The 15,893-nt window shown below is 32.2% G+C and overlaps 2 protein-coding genes across 7 annotated transcripts; both read right to left on the bottom strand.

Annotated features, from left to right (window-relative positions):
• Positions 1-2,158: 2,158 nt before the first annotated feature.
• On the bottom strand, positions 2,159-3,868 carry LOC131043493 (multiple C2 domain and transmembrane region protein 10). Of its 3 annotated transcripts, none has more exons than XM_059220095.1 (3): positions 3,451-3,868; positions 3,106-3,259; positions 2,159-2,973 (listed from the first exon to the last, which is right to left on the bottom strand). In XM_059220095.1, the coding sequence occupies exon 3, from the start codon at positions 2,881-2,883 to the stop codon at positions 2,221-2,223; it is 663 nt and encodes a 220-aa protein (XP_059076078.1). In that variant the 5' UTR covers positions 2,884-2,973; positions 3,106-3,259; positions 3,451-3,868; the 3' UTR covers positions 2,159-2,220. The 3 variants fall into 3 exon arrangements, with proteins under 3 accessions (XP_059076078.1, XP_057832688.2, XP_057832689.2); XM_057976705.2 differs by having other exon boundaries at positions 3,106-3,135; XM_057976706.2 differs by lacking the exon at positions 3,106-3,259.
• A 3,280-nt stretch (positions 3,869-7,148) lies between these two features.
• Positions 7,149-8,901, bottom strand: LOC131043492 (protein QUIRKY). Of its 4 annotated transcripts, none has more exons than XM_057976701.2 (2): positions 8,518-8,901; positions 7,149-8,326 (listed from the first exon to the last, which is right to left on the bottom strand). In XM_057976701.2, the coding sequence occupies exon 2, from the start codon at positions 8,079-8,081 to the stop codon at positions 7,353-7,355; it is 729 nt and encodes a 242-aa protein (XP_057832684.2). In that variant the 5' UTR covers positions 8,082-8,326; positions 8,518-8,901; the 3' UTR covers positions 7,149-7,352. The 4 variants fall into 4 exon arrangements, with proteins under 4 accessions (XP_057832684.2, XP_057832682.2, XP_057832683.2 ...); XM_057976699.2 differs by having other exon boundaries at positions 7,149-8,232; XM_057976700.2 differs by having other exon boundaries at positions 7,149-8,222.
• Positions 8,902-15,893: the final 6,992 nt, after the last annotated feature.

The following is a 15,893-nucleotide window of genomic DNA, read 5'->3' as shown; positions in this document are numbered from 1 at the left end:
TATATTTCTTATATCAAAGTTTCCACTTAAGATCTACCTCTAATGTCCCATAACATACTGGGACATAGAAATTAGCTTACGTAGATATCTTTACCTTAAGCAATTTTGTCAATTGAGTCACCACCATGTGAAGATGATGTTAGATTTAAAATACATATTTCTAATTGATCATTTGATTAATTAGCTCATTTTTTTATTGTGGCTACTTAAGCTTACTTGGGTCATGTGTTTTTTGTCTCAAGTCCTAAGATTTAATTTTATCCTCTATTAGAAATATTTTTTTATTTTTTCTCTAATATAAAGATTCATCACTGTATTATTAATTAATTAATAATAATACACATTCATAATTATTCATGTCTTTTTGGATCAATAGGATCTTTGGCCTCCATAGCAATTCTTTTTCTTTTTTCTCATTTTGTAATAAGTGTTTGATAGTAGGTGATTTCCGTGAGCTATAGGGTTGAGGAATCAACTCTAACATAGTACTAGAGTTCCTAATCTATGATTTTTTCTTTTTTTAGAGGCTCATATCTCAACAAAAAATCAATGCATCCTAGAGAAAAATGGACATCCAAAAACTCTAAGATTGATTGTTCAAACATCAAAATATGAACAGACAAATGTTTTGACATTTTATTTGGAATGGCATGGAATTCAAAGTTGAATATTCATACAAAATTTGTATATTGATATAGATCCATAATGTACAATACCATTTAGTGGTGCTTATTGTACCTACATCTTAAGGTATAAAAAACAACAACATGGCCTTACACCAATTTTTTATGTTGTGGCACAATGTCCCAATTTTTTTTTCATTTTTCTAACATTTTGTTGGTTTCATGATGGTTATTGTAGTTTCAAGTGATTTTTTTATTTAATCTATTGAAAACTACTTCAAACTGCCAATGATATCAACGAAAGTGTTCGACGCCAATTTTTAAACTACAGTTTCAAAATTGCCCACCAAACCATTTAGACCACCTTCCAAACCACACTTGGGCTCGTTGAATTCTTTTTTAAATACTTTTGCAAAACATTTTAAATCTACATATTTATTTTTTTTAAACTCAAGGATGATATTTTTCCACCTAATGAAGATTTCATAACATGTAGAAATGTTTCTCAAATGGTAGCATATTCTAGCAATGATTTTTGCTAACATAACAATGATGTCATCTATGTATATATACTCGTAGCTTGTGCTAGCCGTATTTTAGCCTAAAGAACCTACTTTATCCTTTTACATAATTTGAACATAAAATATCAAAAATTAGCAAATGAGATATTTTCAAATTAATTAGTGTTAATTAATATCTAATATAACACTATTAATACATTAAATTCGAATACGATAAACCATATTTAATACAACAACTACATTTTTTTTTTATAAATAATTATATATAATATTTTGTAAAAATTTATATTTATTTATATTTTATTATTATTAAACATATTAAATAATAAATTTAAATACAATATTAAATAAAATTTGATATTTTAAATTTACTTTTAATATAAAATATAAGCATATCATTCCCCCAAAAAATAAAATAGATAAAAATAATAATTACACACATGCAACACCTATATTACATGTAGAAAAGGTACAATTTGAAACGATTACACTTGAATAAAAAAGAATTGTGGATTGACAATGATTTTGGTTATTAAAATTTAGTATTTACTATTATTAAAAAAAATAATGATTAATTTTAATTTTTTAAATTAAAATAATTAATAAAAATTATTTTGCTAATATATTTTAGTATCTAAAAACTAAGAAAATGAATATTAAGAATTAAAATTGCAAATGATAATGAGATTGATCAAATCCATCAAATTTATGATCATGTTCTCTCACATTCATAAAAGGAACTCCATAAAAATGATAGATTATCTTTTATGATTTTATTAAAAATAGAAAAAATATTACATTGTAATTGATTTAAACAATTTTTTTCAGTCATTAATTAAAACTGCAAATTGTAAAATGATTGCAATAAAACTAACCTAAGAACAAGTACTAATAACAACAAAATTCTCAAATATCTATAAATTATTATATTATTTATATTTATAATAGATAAAAAGTACATTGCCAAACTAATCTATATAATCTATATAATGTATGCATTCCAACATCAGCTCATAATAAAAGGGCCATTACCATCCATTATTTCTTTTCTTATTTACCACAACTTCACAATCTGTTTACCACCCAAACCATATGACTAGTATCAATGATCCATAAAAGAAAAAGGTGCTAGAGGGTAAATTACAGAAACCCCTTTCTACAAAAGACATTAAAATCTGTTTATGTATTTGCAACTTAGCTTCATCCAACACAGACTTCTCTGTTGCCTCCTGCACTTTTTCTGGTTTCTCCTGCTTCAATTGCTTCACCTCCTCCTTCCACTCAATTTGGGGAATTTTTTCTCCTCCTCCTCCACCACCACCACTCTTCTTTTTCTCTTCCTCATCAAAACTATAAATTTTCAATTCAATATCTCCCTTGACAGGAGAAAAAAGACCCCTCTTCTCCAAGGTAAACTTTTGTACAATCTCTACACCGTGCTTGACAATATTTCTACCATGAATTTCCACCTTACCCAGGAATTTTCTACCAGGAGGAGCATTCTTCTCGTGGAACACACATATTTGAAGACACTGATTCTTCAAATTCATTGGATTGGGCACATCAAACATCAATGGTTCATTCCAAACAGGGTTAAGATTTTTCTTTTGGGTACGAGTTCGAGTCCTTTGGTTATCATAGTCTACTTCTACAAAGGCACTGGAAGACCCCTGACCATCCTTGGGCATCAAGTTGTGAGCAGAAATCACCTCAACAACCAGTTTCCTTACTTTACCCATTCTTCAATTACATGCAAACATGGACAACAGAAATTGCTTGTGTGTATTTGAGCTCTGTCTCAGGATTTTGTGCAAAGCATCAGTTGAGCCCTGAAAAATATTGTACAAAGATCAGTTCACTGCTCACACTTAAACAAACAGTAGGGTGCTTAAAAATACTACATAAACCCAGTTGGGAACTGAATATTTCTGCAAAAAAAGCAGTAGGGTGCTTAAAAATACCGCATAAACCCAGTTGGGAACTGAATATTTCTGCAAAAAAACAGTAGGGTGCTTAAAAATACTGCGTAAACCCAGTTGGGAACTGAATCTTTTTACAAAAAAACAGTAGGGTGCTTAAAAGTACTGCATAAACCCAGTTGGGAACTGAATATTTCTGCAAAAAAACAGTAGGGTGCTCAAAATTACTGCAGAAATCCAGCTGGGAACGGATTATTACTGCAAAAAACTATTTGGGTGCTGAAAACTACACTAGAAGTTCAGTTGGCTGCTCAAAAGTCCATGAACTGAAATCTAAAATTGTACACATAAGTTGTCTTGCAAAAGCCTATGATTGAGAGTACTTACCTTGGCCTCTGAATGAATTTCAGGACTCTGAGCAGAACTTCAGTTGGTTGGTGAGAAGTGTGCAGACATACAGTTGTTGTTGAAGACTTTCTTTCAGCTGAAGATGCCCAATAGATTGGATTCTTCTATGCTTGAGAACTTGACTACAAAGCTAATGAGATTCAGTGCGAGAAGGATTAGGTGAATCACCAAATAAGTATAAGGAGCGCAGAGTAATTTGTAGGACAAATGAATTTTCAATGGGTGGTTGGGGGAAGGATTGGACCTGGAACTGAAGGGATCATAACTGAACTTCAAGAACAAATATTTATTAATGAATAAAAGATCTTCTTCTGAATTTTTCTCTAAAGTATGTCTTCCATGACTGTTGCTGATGGCAATCCATGGCACTTTTTTTTCAATTGTTTTCTTGTGAGTGGCAATTGTGGAGTCCAGCGATGGATGAATTAAAGTTTCTTTTAAGGACTGGATTGTCTTGTCACAGCAGCTTTTGCTTTTCTTTTCCTGCTCTGCAAGAAGTGGGCATTTGCTTTCAATTCTATCACAGTCATAAAAGATTGCCTAAGAATAATTCTTACCATACAAGGAACGAATAATATAAAAAGGTGCTGTCTTTTGAATCTTCATCTATCTGAGATTAGGCCATCTTGACATTGAAATGTTTCACCTATTTTGCTCTCCAAGCAAAATTAACATGTCAGGGTGTGTCTAAAAACAAATAAAAATTAATTATTGATAAAAGCATTATTTATTATATAAAATATTATATTACAAGATTAAATATATAATAAAATGGTAGAAAAGTATTGCTTATAAAAAAAAGTTGTTTGTCTTAATACATTATTATTAATACATTAAATTTGTTTTAAATAATTATACATTATATATGTGTGTACATACATACATACGTCTGAATCTATGTATGTGTGTGTATCAAATAAATCAAAACAATAAATTTAAATGCAATTTTAATTTCATATTGAATAAAATATAATCTTAATAAAAAATATAATCATTCAACTCAACAAATTTAAAATAGATTAAAAATATATAATTACACATAAAATATCATACATCATGCATATACCTTACTCTTGTCAACAATAAAGAGGACTAGTAAAAATCTACACCATACTAATACATGTCTAAAACATATTCTCTTATTAAAATTTGAAAGCAATATACATAAATCAAAAGACATTTTGAGACATTTTAAGATTGACAATGATTTTTTGTTATTATAGTATGATATAAAAGTTTGTAAATAAAAATGTTCCAATAGTATATGAAAGAGTATATTTGTTTTTAAATAAAAATGGTAGTTAATTTTAAATTTTAAAATTAAAAAAATTAATAAAATATTAATATGTATGAGTTAAGAATCCATCAAATTTATGTTAGTATTCCCTCACATTCATTAAAAATCTTTGGTATCAATCCATATAAGAAAAAATAGCTAAAAAGGAAAATTTCACAACCCCCTTACTTGAAAGGACTTTTATATTTCTTACTTCGAAGTTTCCACTTAAGATGGCAGGATTTGGTTGGTTCTACCTCTAATGTCCCATAACATAGTGGGACATAAAAATTAGCTTACGTAAATATCTTTACCTTAAGCAGTTTTGTCAATTGAGTAACCACCATGTGAAGATGATCTTAGAGTTAAAATACATTTGTCTAATTGATCATTTGATTAATTTTTTATAGTGCCTACTTAAGCTTACTTGGGTCATGTGTTTTTTGTCTCAAGTCATAAGATTTAATTTTATCCTCTACTAGAAATATTTATTTATTTTTTCTCTAATATAAAGATTTATCATTGTATTATTTATTAATTAATAATAATACACATTCATAATTATTCATGTCTTTTTGGATCAATAGGATCTTTGCCCTCCATAGCAATTCTTTTTCTTTTTTCTCATTTTGTAATAAGTATTTGATAGTAGGTGATTTTCATGAGCTATAGGGTTGAGGAATCAACTATAACATAGTACCAGAGTTCCAAATCTATGAATTTTATCTTTTTTTAGAGACATATTTGAACAAAAAAATCAATGCATCCTAGAGAAAAATAGACATCCAAACACTCTAAGATTGATTGTTTAAACATCAAAATATGAACAGACAAATTTTTTGACTTTTTTTGGAATGGCATGGAATTCAAAGTTGAACATTCATATAAAATTTGTATATTGATAAATCCATAATGTACAATACCATTTAGTGGTGGTTATTGTACCTACATCTTAAGGTATAAAAATCAACAATGACCTTACATCAATTTTTTATGTTGTGGCACAATTTCCCAACATTTTTTTCATTTTTCTAACATTTTGTTGGTTTCATGGTGGGTATTGTAGTTTCAAGTGATTTTTTTATTTACTCTATTGAAAACTACTTCAAACTGCGAATGACATCAAAAAAATGTTCGACACCAAATTTTTTAACCTACTATAGTTTCAAAATTGCCCACCAAACCATTTAGACCACCTTCCAAACCACACTTGGGCCCGTTGAATTCTTTTTTAAATACTTTTGCATAACATCTTACATCTATATGTTTAGTTTGTTTTAAACTCAAGGATGATATTTTTCCACCTAATGAAGATTTCATAACATGTAGAAATGTTTCTCAAATGGTAGCATATTCTAGCAATGACTTTTGCTAACATAACAATGATGTCATCTACGTATATGTACCCGTAGCTTGTGCTAGCCATATTTTAACCTAAAGAACCTACTTTTTCCTTTTACATAACTTGGACATAAAATATCAAAAACTAGCAAATGAAATATTTTCAAGTTAATTGGTGTTAATTAATATCTAATATAACACCATTAATACATTAAATTTGAATACGATATATGCATAAATCATATCTAATACAACATTATAACTACATTTTTTTTTTTAAATAATTATATATAATATTTTCTAAAAATTTATATTGTTTTTTTTAAAGGTAATAATAGGCCAAAGCCACAATATTTTGAATTGTTATTATTATTATTATTATGTTTGATTAGATTGACCCTAGACCTTCCCCATTTTTATGGAAAGCCAAGAGTCACTGAGAACCCAGTGTTTTAACCAATTAAGCTCAACCCCTTGGACATATTTATTTATATTGTTATTATTATTAAACATATTAAATAAAATTTGATATTTTAAGTTTACTTTTAATATAAAATATAAGCATATCATTCCCCCAAAAAATAAAATAGACAAAAATAATAATTACACATATGCAACACCTATATTACTTGTAGAAAGGGTACAATTTGAAAGGATTACACTTTGAATAAAAAATAATTGTGGATTGACAATGATTTTGGTTATTAAAATTTAGTATTTACTACTATTTTAAAAAATAATGATTAATTTTAATTTTTAAATTAAAATAATTTATAAAAATTATTTTGCTAATATATTTCAGTATCTAAGAACTAAGAAAATGAATATTAAGAATTAAAATTGCGAATAATAATGAGATTGATCAAATCCATCAAACTTATGATCATGTTCTCTCACATTCATAAAAGAAACTCCATAAAAATGATAGATTATCTTTTATGATTTTATTAAAAATAGAAAAAATATTACATTGTAATTGATTCAAACAATTTTTTTCAATCATTAATTAAAACTGCTAAATGTAAAATGATTGCAATAGAACTAACCCAAGAACAAGTACTAATAACAACAAAATTCTCAAATATATATAAATTATTATATTATTTATATTTATAATAGATAAAAAGTACATTGTCAAACTAATCTATATAATGTATGCATTCCAACATCAGCTCATAATAAATGGGCCATTACCATCCATTATTTCTTTTCTAATTTACCACAACTTCACAATCTGTTTACCACCCAAACCATATGACTAGTATCAATGATCCATAAAAGAAAAAGGTTCATCCTTCACCTCCAACACAGGTTTCTCTGTTGCCTCCTGCTTCTCTGCTTTCTCCTGCTTCTCTGCTTTCTCCTGCTTCTCTGGTGCCTCCTGCTTCTCTGGTTTTTCCTGGTTCTCTGTTGCTTCCTGCTTCTCTGCTTTCTCCTGTTTCTCCGTTGCCTCCTGCTTCTCTGCTTTCTCCTGCTTCTCCGGCTTCTCCTCCTCTTTTGTCTCCTGCTTCTCTTGCTTCACCTCCTTTTCCTTCCACTCAATTTGCTGAATTTTTTCTCCTCCTCCTCCACCACTCTTCTTTTTTTCTTCCTCATCAAAAGTATAAATTTTCAATTCAATATCTCCCTTGATATAAGAAAAAATACTCCTCCTCTCCAAGTTAAACTTTAGTACGTCGTCTACTCCTTGCTTGACAATAGTGCTACCATGAATTTTCACCTTGCCCAGAAATTTTCTACCTGGAGGAGGATTCTCCTCGTGCCACACATATATTTGAAGAACCTGATTGTGCAAATTCATTGGATTGGGCACATCAAACACCAATCTCTCATTATTCCAAACAGGATTAAGAGTTTTCTCCGCGGTACGAGTTCGACTCCTTTGATTATCATAGTCTACTTCTACAAAGGCACTCGAAGAACCCTGACCATCCTTGGGCATCAAGTTGTGAGCAGCAACTACCTCAACAACCAGTTTCCTTACTTTACCCATTCTTTATCTTTAATTGCATGCAAACATCGACAACACAAATTGCACGTGTCTCTGCTTTTATGTACTTGCCTTGGCCTGCATTTGATCAACTTCCACCCACGAGCTCTGTCTCAGGATTTTGTGCAAACCATCAGTTGAGTGCTGAAAAATACTGTACAAAAGATCAGTTCAGTGCTCACACACACTTAAAAGAGCAGTAGGGTGCTCAAAATTACTGCGGAAACCCAGTTAGGCACTGAATATTACTGCCAAACAACAGTAGGGTGCTCAAAATTACTGCAGAAACCCAGCTGGGAACTGATTATTACTACAAAAAATTATTTCGGTGCTGAAAAGTAATCTACAAGTCCAGTTGGCTGCTTAAAAGTTCATCAACTGAAATCTAACATAATATACATAAGTTGTCTTGCAAAAGTCTGCGACTGAGAGTACTTACCTTGGACTCTGAATGTATTTCAGGACTCTGAGCAGCACTTCAGTTGATTGGTGAGAAGTGTCCAGATATACAGGTGGATGTTAAAGACTTTCTTCAGCTGAAGATACCCAATAGATTGGATTCTTCTATGCTTGAGAACTTGACTACAAAGCTAATGAGATTTAGTGCGAGAAGGATTGGGTGAATCACCAAACAAGTATAAGGCAAAAGTCAAGGAGGGCAGAGTAATTTGTAGGACAAATGAATTTTCAATAGGTGGTTGGGGGAAGGATTGGACCTGGAACTGAAGGGATCATAACTGAACTTCAAGAACACATATTTATTAATGAATAAAAGATCTTCTTCTGAATTTTTCTCTAAAGTATGTCTTCCATGACTGTTGCTGATGGCAATCCATGGCACTTTTTTTTCAATTGTTTTCTTGTGAGTGGCAATTGTGGAGTCCAGCGATGGATGAATTAAAGTTTCTTTTAAGGACTGGATTGTCTTGTCACGGCTTTTGCCTTTCTTTTCGTGCTCTGCAAGCCGCGTTCTCTCACTTTTTGAGAATTATGTTGGACTTTCTTAATGAGGTTAAGGAAGTGGAGGCTTTTCAAGTGAGCATTTGCTTTCAATTCTATCAGTCATAAAAGATTGCCTAAGAATAATTCTTACCATACAAGGAACGAATAATGTAAAGAGGTGCTGTCTTTTGAATCTTCATCTATCTGAGATTAGTGCATCTTGACATCGAAATGTTTCACCTATTTTGCTCTCCTTGCAAAATTAACATTTCAGGGTGTGTGTAAAAACAAAAAACTTAGAACATCATATCTAATATCATGGATATAGTTTATGTTGTTCTGGAAGTGTTTGGGTCTAGAATCTGTTGCTGATGTTGAGTGTTTGGGTCATGCATCTATATTTATGTTGTCATCATGTCTAATATCATAGTGTTTGTATAGTTTCAATTCTATTTATCCAAAAGCAGCGTTATGCATAACCTTAACCTCATTCATTCACCAAACTTATGTTCCATTCAATAATGTCGCCTCCACACTCAACTTCTCTCAAGATGCACCATGCAGTGTCAACACAACTTTGTCCCACACTATTTCACATATAGCTCTTGCACACATTTGTGCAATGTCACACAATCCCAATATAACTCTACATATAATTGTTTTGTGCACTATTGCACAACAATACTTGCCCCAATAGTGCACCTTTGCGCACACACACACATGTTTTTTTTATTAACTCGATACTATGCATATTCATTCAACATATGGCCACACATATGCCACACCACCATATACTACACTACAACTAGCACCAAGCTCAACACTTCACACTATCTTATCTACATGTGATGTGCATCATACATGCATGAGACCTATCTGTGAATTGTTGAGGGCCTAGCTTATGGTCACTTGTATAAATATCTTGTACAATGCACAAGTAGAGAAGATCCAACTAGCAACTCTTATACATCCATAGCATTGTACATATATTATTTCATACAATACATTTATATTCCATAATATTTCATGCCTCTTAATTGTCCATTTACATACTAATCTAGGGTTTAAGTTGTGTATTAAAAGTTCCTATAGATTACAAGCTAATTTAAATATTTGTCTTATGACCCACCTAACAAATGGATAATTGATTTCATAGCTTAATTTTTTTTATCATGCTCATTCAAACACACTCATAGCACCTGCAAAAAGATTGTGTTCTTGGTTCAAAATTTGAGCATTCATGCAAACACTGAGAGCATAGTGTAATGTCATATGAATATGTACCCAGGGTTCTAGCAAACATTCAAAAACTTATCAAAGAAATATCAGAACTGTGATGTTCAAAACTCTTTGAATAGTTTCATGTTTTCATTACTCAACTTAGACTAACATTAGCACATCTTAAACAAGCTACAATACACCACCATAATCTATTCAAGATTCAAGTCAACCATAACATTTCAACATTTGAAGGAAATACCAATGCCACTATACTAGAATACTAGATTCAATAGCTTGATTTATATGTCTCCATCAACCAATTGATTAATGTAGAGAAATTTTGTTTTAAGCACTAAAAAGTCTCTTTTAGTACATTATTGGTGGTAATCACTTAACACATAACATGGTAGAGAGCACCAAGAAATCATAACCTAGTCTACCTTTGACAATGCTCTATAAGATAAATAATCTCCCCTTAGACAGTATAAGGATGAATACATAAATTTTTAATAGGTGTGCCAACATAATGAACAAATTATGAAATCATATACTAATGAGTTATTTAACTACTCTACACATTTATGTGAGGTCATGTTGGAAAACCTCCATCTTCTTAACTACATTATGAAACTCTCACTTCTCATATGAATTAAGATATAATTTCTTACATTGGAGATTTTGGCCTAGACATTTTTCCTTGCATGTAAACTCAATCCAAAGAAAAGATGAAATAGAAATGCCTCCACCTACATAAGAGAACAACTTATGGTCTTATGTATCATTCAAACCACAACAAAATTATCAATCACCATTGCAAATCTCTAATTCTCCTAAGATATCTATGCTAGATAGGGACAAAGAAAATTAGCCTTAAGGTGAGTCATGGTGCAACCTCAATCGCTCCTACACTTATAGCAACATAGACTATCAACTCAACAAATTCTTATTATGCAAGAAACATCAAACCTCGATGATACTGGGGAGAATAACCAAGAGGTACAATGTCTCAACATAGCAACCTAGCAAATACTTAAGAAGATTGTGAAAAGTTCTTCCACGGTAGTATTTGGTCAATGACAATCATATTCATGTCATAACATCAACAACTAAAAGTATGTCATCTTACAAAATATGATGTAATAATACCTTGGAATCTCCATCAACACACATCCAATCCTATAGTCTTTGAGATAGCTATAGCAAGGTGAGAAGATCCAACTAATATATTAATATACTTTAAACCATGTTTTTATAACTATGCATAACATAGTTACTTGTAATACTACACTTGTATATAGGTATACAATATTTTCTTAGAAAGCCATTTGTGTATTATAGAAAAGGTGCCTACAATACAAATCCAAAATGCTATATATACATGTTACGAATAAGTGTTTTAACCTATGTGAAAGGGAGATAGAGAGGGGGAGATGAACAAAGGATGAGAGACCTAGAGAGGGGAGAGCGAGGTGAGAGAGAGAGAAGAACATGGAGAGATAGAGGGAAGTTATTGATATAGGAAATACCCTCAACCCTATACCATTAATATTGTGCCCTAAAACCTATATATCATACACCCCATTACCTAAACCCTATACAAGGGAGGGAGAGGTGATGACCTAGAGAGAGGGGGGAGAGAAAAGAACAGAGAGAAAGAGAGGGATAAGGAAGAAGAAAGGGAGAGGTAAACAAGGAGTGACTAAGAGACCCAGGGAGAGGATAGATAGAGAGTAGGGGAGAGAGAAGAAAATGAGATAGATAAGTTCACAAAGAGAGAAACATGTGTAAGGAGGAAAATACAGAGATACATAGGGTGGGAAAGAACTAGCTAGTGGAGAGATATACAGGTGAGAGACCCAGAGCCTAGGGAGATAGGGGTGAGGACCTTGGGTAAGGGAGAGAAGAGGAGAGATTTTATGAATGGGATGTGGGTCTCTCAACCCTCTCTCCCTCCCCCTCCACCTCTCTCTCTCATTTTCTTCTCTTTCTCCCTCACCTCTCTCTCTCTCTTTCTCTCTCTCTACATTATCACCTATCTCCTCTTTTACCCCCTCTATCTATCTCACCCTTCTCTCTACCCATATCTAGGTCTCTCACCTCTCTCTCCTCTCTATTTGTATGGAGGGATAGAACAGTTGGAAGTATGAGTTGATGTATTGCTGTGGTTGTCATTGATGTCAAACTTGTTGTTTCGAATTGGTCTGGAATGTTTGTGGTGTAGAGTTATCTTGCTATGTTGTTGTTGTTGCAGTTGTTCTGGAAGTGTTTGGGTCTAGAATCTATTGTTGATGTTGAGTGTTGTTGTTATCTTTATTGGATATAGTTTCAGTATCATGGATATGATGGTTCTATGGTCCAGAAACATCTTTATGTTCTTTGGTTGTGATATTCTATGTTAGACCTATTCATAGGTCTAGATATGATTTTTGGAAGCGTATATGATATGTTATGGGTCTCACTGTAGTGTGTGGAGATTTGGATTTGAGTTATTTGCATTGGAGAATATGTCTTGACTGTTAATTGCTTATACAGATGCGTAGCATGTGGATGTGTTGTTGGTTATGTTCCAGTGGTTGTGGATCGGTGAATTGACCTTTGGAAGATTTGTTTTGGTCCCCTCTTTCTCTTGGAGTGGATGAATGTGTGTATTTCTGGATCAAAAAGTGTATTTTGATTCAAGTCGACTTGGTTTAAGTTTTTGATGATCTATCTTATTAATAAGGATATGTATGTTTGAATTGTGTAGAGGCAAGGAAGGAAAGTGTGATGAATATAGATGCATGATGTGAGGATAATCAGTGAGGTTCAATAAAGTGAAGAGAAGAAGAGTTGTGTTCAAATGATATGCAAGTTGTACTCAGAACATGATAAATATATGAGACAATGTGTGAGTAGTTGAGGTCTGAGTTGTGTGTTCTGATGTTGGTTGCTTGATGCAGAATTCAAGGATAGTTTCATGATAAGGAGATCCTTCTTTTCATATCATTTTTGTATCTTGCACTGAGTGTAGTTAGCTTCAGGTTTTGCAAGTCCTCTTTGTATCTTGTGCCATGAGAAGTTAGCCTTGGTATGCAAGTCCAAAGTAGTGAGATCTTTTATTTGTAACTTGATATACATAGTGGATATATTTTGTGGGTAGGTGCTCACCATGACTTTTCCCTATTTAGGTTTTCCACCTAGAAAATCTTGATGTTCATGTGTTAAATGTGTATTGGAGTTTAATTTTTTATATGTTGCACTTAATTTTTTATTTAGACTAATTCACTCCCAACCCTCTTAATCCTACCTTGGGTTCAACAATTGGTACCAGAGAAAGGTTCCTCTTGAATAAGCTTAATCTGAGGTAGATTCGATATGGCACAGGATGTGCATTACAAGGTTCTGATCTTTGATGGTACAAACTTTCTGTACTGGAAGGAGAGAATGGAGTCGCATTTGGAGACATTGTAGAATGAAATTTGGGAAATCATTCATACTAGATATACACCTCTGTATGGTGGTGCTCAAACTTTGGATAAGATAAAGTTGAAGGAGACTAATGTGAAGGCTATAGCTATAATTTTAAGCTGTATAAGTGATTTAGTGTTTGGAAGAGCAAAAGGATTGAAGGAAGCAAAAGTTGTATGGGAAAATCTATATTTGGCATATGAAGGAGATCCGAAGAAAAAACAAGCTAGGTTGATGAATTTCAAGGAAAACTATGAGTACGTGAGAATGATAGAATATGAGAGCGTTGAGAACTATACTCATAGAGTAACTGATCTTGTTGATGGCATTAGAGTTGTCGGTGGACATTTGAAAGAATATGGCATTGTTCATAAGATATGGCTGACTTTTCCTAAATCCTACAAGACACAGAGATGTGTTATAAAAGAAAGAAAGGATTTAAGTATACCATTGATTAGCTTATTGATTCTTTAGTAGCTTATGAGATTTCAGAATGGAGCAAGAGGAGAGAAAAGAAAGAAGCAACATTTAATGTTTCAAGACTTGATGATCTGAAATGTAGTGGAGATCTACATGAAGTTGAAGCAAATTTTTTGAGAAGATTTCAGTGAGGCACTGAAAAATACAAAGGTAAGTTACCTCTTAAATGTTTTTCTTGTGGTAGAATTGGACATTATGCTTCTCATTGCACTTACAGAGAAGACTATAAGAGACCGGTTGGTGATGAGAAGAAGAACAAGTTTAAGAGATGCAATTTTAATAGAAGGGAGAAGAAGGGATTATGTTCTATTGAGGAGCATACATCAAAAGATGAAGTTGATGATGATTTGAATGAAGAATCTCAGTTTCTGGCAATTGAGGATAAGGAGAATGTTTTGGAGAAACTAGTTAAGAATGCATTATATGCTAAGATAGAACTGAGTACATGGATTATAGACTTCAGATATTCAAATCATATGATCGGCAATAAAGACGAGTTTATCAATCTCAAAAAGTATGATGGAGGATTAGTGAAGTTTTCCATAGAAGATGGTGCAACTATTTGAGGTATTGGAAGCATTTCTATTTATGGTAAGCATAAGACTAATGACGTTTATTATGTTGAAGGATTAAGACATAGTTTGTTAAGTTTTAGTCAGATGTGTAAAAAAGGATATGAAGTGTTGTTTAGTAACACCAGATGTGTGATCAGAAAGGAGAAGACTGCTAAAAGAATTGCAAAAGGAGTTAGAATAGGTGGAAATGTATATTATATCAAGGATAGAAAGGAGAGTAAATGTTTTCTAGTGTAGAAGGTTGAGATTGTTCTAGTCGTTCCAAAGAAGACAAGTGATCTAGAAGAAAGAAAAGTGAAGGAAACAAATGATGATGAAGAAGAAGAAGAAGAGGAGGAGAATTCAGAGAAAGTTCCTGCTAAGTATGTTTAGAAGTGTCATTCAAAGAATCAAATAATTGGAGATAAGACAAAAGGTGTTTAGACAAGAAGTAGAATTGTAGAAGCTCAAGAATAATCCAATTACTATTTTCTATCTATGACAGAGCCGAAGACTTGTGAGGAAGAAAGAAAAGATGGTAGTTGGGTAAAAGCAGTGGAAGAAGATCTAAATCAGATTCAGAAGAACAAGACTTGGGATTATGTACCTAGACCGGTGGACAACAATGTAATAGGAACTAAGTGGGCAGTTAGGAATAAGTTAAATGAGAAAGGACAAGCGACAAGGAATAAAGAAAGACTGGTATGTAAAGGATATTATCAGGTGGAAGGTATAGACTTTGAAGAAACTTTTTCTCTAGTAGCAAGGATGAAAGCTATTCGTATGTTTCTTGTATTTTCTTCTTAAAAGAACTTTAAAGTTTATTATATGGATGTCAAATCAATATTTTTGAATGGAGATCTAGAAGAAGAAGTTTACATTGAGCAACCAAATGGATTTAGATTAACAGAAGATCTGGATATTGTGTGCAGACCGAAGAAGGCATTGTATGGACTTAAACAAGCACCTAGAGCTTGGTATGCAAGATTGGATAGCTATTTGCTTCAACAAATTTTCAAGAAAGGTACAATAGATAGTAATCTTTATTTCAAGATTGATGGAGATAAGTTGTTAATTATTATAGTTTATATTGATGACATTACATTTGGAGGACTTGATAGTTTATGTAAATAATTTGCTAAGGAGATACAAAAAGAATTTGAAATGACAA

This window comes from Cryptomeria japonica, chromosome 4, assembly GCF_030272615.1.
Source record: "Cryptomeria japonica chromosome 4, Sugi_1.0, whole genome shotgun sequence".
Lineage (NCBI taxonomy): Eukaryota > Viridiplantae > Streptophyta > Pinopsida > Cupressales > Cupressaceae > Cryptomeria > Cryptomeria japonica.
Note: the sequence above shows the minus strand (reverse complement) of the source record. Positions and strands in the feature narration are given on the sequence as shown.